General features: G+C 38.7%; 2 protein-coding genes across 3 annotated transcripts; both read right to left on the bottom strand.

Annotated features, from left to right (window-relative positions):
* Positions 1 to 138: 138 nt before the first annotated feature.
* trappc13 (trafficking protein particle complex subunit 13) lies at positions 139 to 6,423 on the bottom strand. Of its 2 annotated transcripts, XM_077586244.1 has the most exons (13): positions 6,275 to 6,423; positions 5,735 to 5,803; positions 5,483 to 5,582; positions 4,906 to 4,990; positions 4,700 to 4,827; positions 4,046 to 4,118; positions 3,849 to 3,893; positions 3,736 to 3,753; positions 2,600 to 2,733; positions 1,959 to 2,157; positions 845 to 945; positions 615 to 762; positions 139 to 409 (listed from the first exon to the last, which is right to left on the bottom strand). In XM_077586244.1, the coding sequence occupies exons 1-13, from the start codon at positions 6,318 to 6,320 to the stop codon at positions 317 to 319; spliced, it is 1,239 nt and encodes a 412-aa protein (XP_077442370.1). In that variant the 5' UTR covers positions 6,321 to 6,423; the 3' UTR covers positions 139 to 316. The 2 variants fall into 2 exon arrangements, with proteins under 2 accessions (XP_077442370.1, XP_077442371.1); XM_077586245.1 differs by lacking the exon at positions 3,736 to 3,753.
* A 552-nt stretch (positions 6,424 to 6,975) lies between these two features.
* On the bottom strand, positions 6,976 to 9,188 carry LOC144034079 (lysosomal membrane ascorbate-dependent ferrireductase CYB561A3-like). Its single transcript, XM_077542616.1, has 5 exons — positions 8,829 to 9,188; positions 7,971 to 8,179; positions 7,451 to 7,605; positions 7,139 to 7,301; positions 6,976 to 7,058 (listed from the first exon to the last, which is right to left on the bottom strand). The coding sequence occupies exons 1-5, from the start codon at positions 9,091 to 9,093 to the stop codon at positions 7,032 to 7,034; spliced, it is 819 nt and encodes a 272-aa protein (XP_077398742.1). The 5' UTR covers positions 9,094 to 9,188; the 3' UTR covers positions 6,976 to 7,031.
* Between the last annotated feature and the right edge of the window lie 210 nt (positions 9,189 to 9,398).

Raw genomic sequence — 9,398 nt, 5'->3', positions numbered from 1 at the left:
AACGCAGTTGGGGGAAAAAACAATTTTTTTTTTAACAAATATTAAAAAATCTGCAATTACGCTAATAGGCTGACAAAATGTTTTTCATTAGTAAGCCAATACCGTTTGAAGTTAGCATTTACATAGGACTCTTACCAATTGCGTTTAAACATCTCCGCGATTCGGCAAGTTTATTAACACATATTCACATTATTTGCAAATCCTTTCAATATTCACAACCATTTGAATGAGCATTAAAACACAGTGTGCAGTGTGAGGTGCACCAATGGTCCGGTGTAAAGCTGGATTAAAAAAAAAAAAAAAAGTTAAAAAGTCGCTAGGATGGACAAATCACGCACACTTGGGCCACGTCGTCGTACTCGTATGTGCGCTTCAGGAACGAGTCTGTAAGCCTCAGACCGGAAATACTCTGAAACAAACAAAACAAAACGTTTTCCATATTCTTGATGCCCACTTTAAGGTCTATTTACTAGTCCTCTCTTTGAACCCACTAAAAGATAATCCAGCGCACTAGTAGAACGACTGTGTTACTTTTACAGGCACAGCTTGTCGATGTGTGTCACACACTAGTAGACTCGATGCTCAAACGGCTTTGCATACTATTAGCACGGTACCTGAAGACCTTGGACGGACGCCAGTAGCGTGAGGGGCAGCGAGAGCGACGCCCCGGGGCTCAGCTTGCCGAGAGCTCGGCCAGAAACGCCGCACCAGTGGACAGACGACGTGTTGATCATGTCCACAAGAAGGTCCATGGTCCTTTCGCTAGAGGATTTTAAATTCATTAAAACCACATTTAATTTTTTTTTTTTTTTTTTAAAAAGCACACAAGCTGTTGCTTCCTGACCTGCAGTTGGTGATCTTACATCGGATGTCAAAAGGTTCTTCCAGGTTGACCGTGTCGGGAATGACCTCCATGGACAGGCGGATGTCTCCGTAGCCCGGAGCCTGTCACACGTTCACATCATTCAAAATGATGTAAATATGATACTTTAGTGGAATTATGATGTAAACATATGCCATATAAGGGTGTAAATATGGCTATAAGCTATGTCAAAAAGTGTAGAGAACAAAGATAACCTATTAGGTACAGTGACCCAACCCCCACATATTTGTGGCAGCCTCAAACCTATCCTCCATTATACACTGAATAAATAAATAAACACAAATAAATTAAAGATATAAAAACCTAAATCTAAAAGTATTGTTTAGGTGCCCTCTGGTGGCAACCTGGTGTCAAAAACGATGTTGAGCTGTGAGGACGTGCTCCATTTAGTCATGCCTTGTCTACTAAAATAATACAAATAAATACATATGAAAAAGCTTTGCTGCCATCTTGTGGCATCTGTAGACAATTACAAACCTTTTCAGGAGGTATGTCAATTACTCACAGATTTTCACTTTATGTACATATGGTAAATTAGATGTATATAGATATTAAATATGACAATTATGGATATTAAATATGATGTATGTAAATGTGTCACATTAGGTGAATACTGATATGGATGTTTTGAGTCCCATATTTGGCAGAATACAATTCTGATAATTGGCCGATTATTTATGATATAGCAATATATACAATTAAAGATATGAATTCTAGGCTGAACATTTGACTGTTTTACAACATGTTATGCTTTATTTAATTTTTTTTACCTTTACAACCGTGGAAAAAAACCTGACAAAAATCGGCTGATTTGTTTTTCGGGGGAGAAATGGTTGATTGTCATTATTTATGTTATGTGAAAAATATTTTGGGCTATTTTTTAAAGCGTAATATTGGCTAATTAAATTGGTTGGTCAATTAAGGTGAACACACAAAGGATTTAATATGTTAATATGCTATATTAAAGGTATTTACATTAAATACAGAGTTGTAGATTTTTATTAGGATAAACCCCTCTGAGATGTATCATCTAGCTTTTGGGTGGGGGGGGGATGGGGGGGCAATTGGGGAGTACCATCCTCTGCAGCTGGCTGGTCTGCAGGCGTCCCCTCTCCCCCAAGTTGGTCTTCCACACGATGTCCAGCTTCCCGATGACGGTGACGCCCTTGATGACGCCGGCCTTCTCGGCGTACTCGGCCTTGGGCGTCAGGCAGTAGAGGTACTGGCGCGTGTCCATGGGCTGCAGGTACGACATCTTGCCAAACGTCGACACCCTAAGGAGAAAAGGAACCAAGTACAAATACTGTCACTTAACTCTTTGACTGCCAGACGTTTTCAGAAAAGGGATGCCGTGGGTGCCAGCCGATTTTAAGCATTTTGACTGATCTTTCAAGGTCCACAGAAAATTATGTGTTTGGACTATGGAAACACACATACTACTAAATGAAAGATTGAACTCTCATCTTTCATCAGAAAAAAAAGTTTGTTTCTACCTTATTCCGTTTTTCAGTAATCAACAATAGAAAATGGTTAGTTTCACTCATGTTTTGAAACAAAACGTCTTTTAACGTCTTTGGCACTCCTCCATAGGATTTTACTAAACGTTATTTAACGTTTTTGGCAGTCAAAGAGTTAAGTTGATTTAGCTACATTGCTAGCTTAATGCTAGCATTCAATGGAAAACCCAATTGATCGGCGAGCTAAAATTAGCATTACCCGTGGTCTTGGTGCGTGACGGTGTTGAGCTCGGTCACGTTGTACATCATGGACGGCTCTAGCGACACCTTCTCCATGAACATGGGCGACGTGGTGATGTTCTGAATCTGGGCCTCCAGGAACACCTCGTCCGTCTGTGGCGGAGAGGGCGGCGGGGAGACGGTTACGGGGAGGCGGAGTCTCACCATCGAAAATCCTAAACTTGCCTGCCCTGTTACCTCTAATCATTGCATTGATGTAAGAGATGATTACCCACCAATGATTGATTGTTGGATACATTTATGATGGATGAATAGAAGAGATGGTGAGAATTGGATGGATAGATTGAATGATACGTTATAAATCCCATTAGGGAAATGAAGCATTACTTACTTTTCTTTAGTTGGTAAATTTTCTTGTTTTGTGATGGGGAACAAGGTAACAATTTTCCACTAGCTCTGATGGCCAAAAAGAACTCAGGATAAAATTGTTGTCTATTTGCTGTATGTATGCTGTCTGCTAATATGAGAATTTCCCAGTAACATTTTTATTATTATTATGTGCCATTTTTACGTTTGTGGTCAAAAGCAGCATTTGAATGCAAAACTTCTCAGCCAGCAAAGATTAGCTCATTAGCAATAGCTCATTAGCTCATGCCACCAAGTTGCCACCGCCACGACGGTGCATGCAAAAAGCCAGTCTGGCCCCAACCCTTTCTTCACACACTTTTTTATTGTTTTCGTCATCAGAATTGCAATCATTTTGAGCATATTGCTTAACCAGGTGATTTTATATTCATCAACACACGCACATAGACATACCACACGCACACGTGAATAAAACACACAAGGCCACACCCTCTCACACACTCATACACCGATGCACACACAGTCAGACACACAAGCACCCCGTGCAAAAAGAAGTGTGACGAAGGAGGTGTGCGCAAGCAACAACAATGGGAAGCATTCCAAATGTTTGCTCTTTATAACCAGCTCCCAGTTACTTCAATTAATAATAAAAAAAATAAATACATATGAAAATAATAATAATAATAATAGCAGAGTCCTACAAATGTCACCATTGTTGTTGTTTGCGTCCACCTGCAGGCGGCGTGAAGAAGACAGGCGATGAGAACAGAAAAAGGAAAAGCGATTTACCACGGAACTGAGGTCGCTCTAATGGAGAAAATGAACATAAAAGGACAAAATGAACACATGCCAAACGTGATGTGGACTAACTAGCGAATGGGCTAACGCGATGGGGAATGTACCTCGGCGTTGTAGAACTTTGTCTTGACGTCGAGGGGCTTGAGGACCTGATTGAAGAGAGAATGCAGGCTGAACGTCTCCATCGCTCGCCGGCGGCGCAAAGACAAAGACCACGTGTTACGAACGAGGGCTCCCGTTGGGGCGCTTTTGGCGAGCGCTTATGACATGTCTCGAGGACGTGCTAATTGAACTGCCTCACCTGGAATTTGAAGAACTTGCGGAAGTAGAGCTTCTCTCCGTACTGCGTCGTGTAGCTCACGGCGCACACCAGGCTGCAAAAAAACACAAAGGGCAACATTTGACACGCGCACATGCAACAACAACACTAGTGTAGAAACGACACAAACACACTTGTATATAAACACAAGGTCATCCCCCGGACACATAATAGAATTTGGTGTACGCACATATATATTATATATATTACTTAAAAAAATAAAATAAAATAAAAACAATGGAAAGTGAAAAAAAGAATAAATTTAAGCCCCCCAAATTCTTGGAAAAACTGGGATAAACTTCCAATAAGAGTTTTCCACGAAACAAAACAAATAATATAAAACAGGATTGTGATAAAGAAAAAAAAAATCAATGCTGAGCCTTTAAAATTTCAAAACTGTTCCACTCCAGTCCTCTAGGGGGTAGCAAAGTACATTACAAAGCTATAGACAATGCTATACCTAAAGTATTAAGGATTGCGTTTTCATACATAATTGTCATAATTTTTTTTGCACAAGCAGAAAAAAATTGATAAATAAATAAAAATACAATAAAAATTGTAAATTTGATATTTGTGGGGGAAAAAAATCGTCCCTTTTTTTTAAGGCCATCTGGCCCCGCCCAAGGAGGGACTCACATGTGTGTTCCAATTTCTTTGACTTCATGGTGAATGACATCATCAATGCAGCACTCGGGTTTGAGTTCGGCCACGGCCGAGTTGGACGCCGACAGGTTGAGTCTTTGCGAGCTGGTCTGCAAGTCAGCCTGTGGACGTGCGCGGGGCGCCGAGAGAAGATTAGTGAGGCGCTCGCTTTGTCTTAACCATTCTTGCCGCTGGTTTACCTTAACCAGAATATCCTTGACCACCTGACTGCTGTCGTTGTGCACACTGATATAACTGGAGAAAGTCTCACCCAGGAAGATGTTACTGCCGGTAGGTGAAAGGAAAATTCATAAAGAGAAATTTTTCATAAAAACTAAATATTTCCATATAATTCCAAAGGAAATAAAATAATAATATAATTAAAGTAATTACAATAATAATAAGTATACAATAAAAATATGTTTGACTTAATATATATTTTTACATTTTTCTAACCTTAAACTAAATTAAAATTAAGATATATCAAATACAATTTAAAAAATTTGTTATATTAAAATAAAATTAACATTACATATATATTTTTTTATAAATGGCTACATATACAATCAAAATAAATAAAAATGCAATGATATATAAAAGGGATGAATGCAATAAAGTTAAACTGAAATTTAATTAAAATATTTTTTAAAACAATAATAAAAAAAGAGAATATAAATGATCAAAATTAACAAACAAAATACAATTCAATTATTTGTGAAAATAATTTTTTAAAAAAATCCAAATTTTATTATAAAAGGAAATGGTCAGACGACTCACCCAAAGTTCTGTGGCAGCGTCAGCATCTCGCCCAGCATTAGCGTCTCAGCCCCCTTGATGGTGGACGGGTCGTCTCGCATTAGGCGAGAGAACAGGTCGCCTGCGGGTGCAAACCACGGCGGGAACGTAAGGTACTTGAGGAACAAACTGGATTTTTTTGGGGTGGGGTGCGTTTTCCCTTGTATTAGCTGTCAAATGTTGTGATATAACCAAAATTGCATGCACATGTGTCAAAGAAGGTGTAATGATGACCTGGTAGGTCTCGCTCTTCACATGTCACTGGCAGGTTGGTAAACAGAGTTGGTTTTGTTAGTCGCATTACTGAAAAACAACAAAAGCAAAGACATTTTTATTTTACTGTTGTTATTGTATCCGCACATACAGTACGGATATTGGGTGTAATCAGTCAATCGTTTATCTATAGGTGCCCTGTCATTGGCTGGAGAACAGTCCAGAGGTACCCTAATGATAAGCGCAATATGAAATGGATGCGTAATAACTTATTTTTCTAGAGGACTATTGTTAATTACTATGGCTACCGACGAGGCTAAAACATTCGACTTTCTGTCATGTTAAATCATCGACACAACATAGTACATTGTAATACAACCATAAATGTACCCGTATAATATCAATAAAGTAAAAATATTGTGGTAATGACAGCAAAAAAATGACGTTAGCCGAATTAGCAGCTAGCAGCATGGAGTAAGACCGGCCTTCTTCTACAGCGTTTTTAGCTAAATTCCCGCATGGAATGTGCATATTTAAAGTACTAAATGAGTTGCAAAGTACCTTTTAATGCGAGTAGATGTTCCTGTTTGGCCTGACTTACATCCATTTTGACACAATCAGCTTTTATTAGGGGACGCTAGCCCCGGGGGAAGCTAACTGTTGTGACAGCAGGCGGACCCACGTGACCGGATGTACGTGTCTTCTTCTTCGATGGTGGTGGTGGAGCGTACGCTGCTGCTACCAACAGAAAGCCAAGAGAATACTACGACAACATAACCCTTATCGTTTGACTTTTTTTTTTTAATTAATCTTATAATAGGAAATAATGTGTATTGTAATTAATTAAATTTACTACAGTGATTAATTAAATTTATTAATTTAATAAATAAATACATTAATTATTAACCTACTTCTTAGCTACTATTTCACAATTTTTAGGTAATTTAGCTACTACTACTATTATTACTGCTGCTACTACTACAACTAACAACAACAATAATAATAATAATAATAATAATAATAATAATAATAATAATAATAATATAAGCTATTATAAATAAAATTACAAATAAAAACTAAAAATAAGAAAAAAACAAAGAATAAATAAAATAATGAAATATTTTTAAAAAATGCTAAATTCATGAAAATAACATTTCAAAATGAATAAATAATACAATAAACAGTCATATAGGACAGAGTATTGTTTATTAAGACAGGAATCATAAAGTGCAACAAATCAATGCATGCTGCGTGAATAAATGGCATATCTTAACAGGATAAGTGTTAATGTGTTTTCTGTCACATTATATTGTGGTCCTTAAATAGCTTCCTCTCTCAGCAAAATCTGAAAACAACAAATACAAATGTAAAAATGATTAATTTTCTTTGACTTGTAACATTCAATGAGGGGAAAGTCCTTCTCACCGGAGTGGCTTCATCGTTGGTGTTGGCGTTGGGACGTCGCCAATCGGCTTTGGACAGAATTCCGAACACAACAATACTGAACGCCACGATCAGGACGCCCAGCGTGTTGGCCAACAGCGCCTCTGCAGGCAGGGAGCTGTAAGCTTTTGCTAACACGCCGTCGCTAACAAACAACAAAGATAAAGAGTGACTTCAAATATGTCTTGTAGCCTACTGAAACGGTCGCTGGCCATAAAAAAAAATGTTAGATTGATCATCAGCATTTGAAATTATTATTATTATTTTATCACTTTAAATAATTTTTCATCTTACAGTGAAAAGAAGAGCTGTTCGTTGATCCCGCTGATGCAGGCGGCCAGACTGAGCATCAGCACCGCTTGTCCCGTCCATACGTGGATCCCCTTCAGGGCGCCGCCCAACCGCGGCGCAGAACAGGGCAGCAAGAAGCCGACCAGGCCCAGGAACCACTGCGGATTAAGAGGATATTACGCCCACAGATTGATTACTCTCTTAAAAAGGTTATTTTCCTATAGATAATGTGATGAAATTATCTGAATTAAAAAAAAAACCCAGAATGACTGTAAAAATGAGAGTACAAAACAACAACAGACAAACTACAAATTTGCTGCTGCCATCTAGTGGCAGAGTCAAGTATCTGAAGCTGAATCAAATTTTCAAGTCTGATTTTTGCTCACAACTCAAGGCAAAAAACAAAAAAAAAAAGCTTTAAAAGTCAATCAAATTTTCAAGTCTGATTTTTGCTCACAACTCAAGGCAAAAAACAAAAAAAAAATGCTTTAAAAGTCAATTCGCCAAGTCAGCATATTTCTACCTGCCACGCAAACGTCACCACGGCGCCCATTCCCACCCAACTGTGCAGGGAGTACATTGAGGGGATGTTCAAGCTGCGGTGCACGTCGAAGACGGCTTGCAGGCCGACGACAGCGAGCATCAGAGCGGCCAGCATCAGTCCCGCGTGGACCAGTTTCCATGCGAGCTTCTTCTGAGACCACCCCCAAGGCACTCGAAACAGAACGGCGGCTGCGGGGAAAGAAGACATTATAGTAAGGAGGAATGTTGCTAGGCGGAATTAATTTTCATGTAAGTGGGGCAATGAAAAAATGGGACATCTATATATTGACACAATTTTTTGATAACGTGAGTTAGACAAATAATAATAATAATAAAAATCGAATGACCATTTGGTTGTCACTTTATGGGTCAGTCTAGAATTGGAGGACATTTTCTGTTCAACCTCTATGAAATTAAAATATAAAACAACATGTTTAATAGCAGACGTAGTACTGAATTGTGCTCTGAAGTTGTCTCTCAATGTTCACACAACCCTGCTTTTAAAACCTCAAAAAAGAAAAGAAAAGAAAAGAAGAAGTATTTATTATACATCTGACCCGTTAGCATAGCTGCTAACCTAGCTAGCATGTACTTCTGAGCAAAATCCTTATTATTAGCATTGGTTTGCAACCCTGTAACCATAGAGTACTACTAAAATGAAATTAGTATTCAAATTACATTTATCTTTTTTGAATTAGAAATGATTTATTTAAAAAAATGTTTGTAATTTAAATAATAAAAAAAAAAAAATAATTATTTTATTAAAAAATATATATATCTTCAAAAATGTTGGTACCTAAATTGTCACTCTGTATGAACTCTAAATGCCGCGACTCACCGAGGCCATAGATGACCAGCAGTCCGCTGATCATGAGGACGGGATGCCAGTTGAACTGGGCCTCGGTTCCATCCCAGGCGAATCCGCCGCGCCAACGCCAGTTCCACAAGACGACCAAGACCACGCACAGGAGGCCCAAGTTGACGCACAAACAGCAGGACATGTAGAAAGACCCCAACGACCCCATCGGAAAAGTGTCCAGTCCACTACCTTCTTGCTCGGACTCTCCGATTGTGGCGCGGCCAAAGGATTGTCTCGGACCCATAAAATGTCAAACAGATGACGTGATATGCGGTCAGGAGGGAGGACGCTTTCGCATCATCATGTCATACTTCCTGATTGATTTTTGCCAGTGTTTTCATTCTTAAACGACATGCTGAGTCATATAGCTGCAAATTAGCAGTAATGCTAATGTTTTTTTTTGTTTGTTAATGCTCAGTGGGCAAATTAGCCACCACAAATGACACATACTTGTTCATACTAAGCAAATTAACGGCAATGCTAATATTTTTTGGGGGTATAAATGCTTCCCTCAAGACACAGGCTCACTCATAGACAGCAAATGGAGAT

The sequence above is a fragment of the Vanacampus margaritifer genome, chromosome 14 (assembly GCF_051991255.1).
Source record: "Vanacampus margaritifer isolate UIUO_Vmar chromosome 14, RoL_Vmar_1.0, whole genome shotgun sequence".
NCBI lineage: Eukaryota > Metazoa > Chordata > Actinopteri > Syngnathiformes > Syngnathidae > Vanacampus > Vanacampus margaritifer.
The sequence above is the reverse complement of the archived record's forward strand: the minus strand, read 5'-3'. Positions and strand labels throughout refer to the sequence as shown.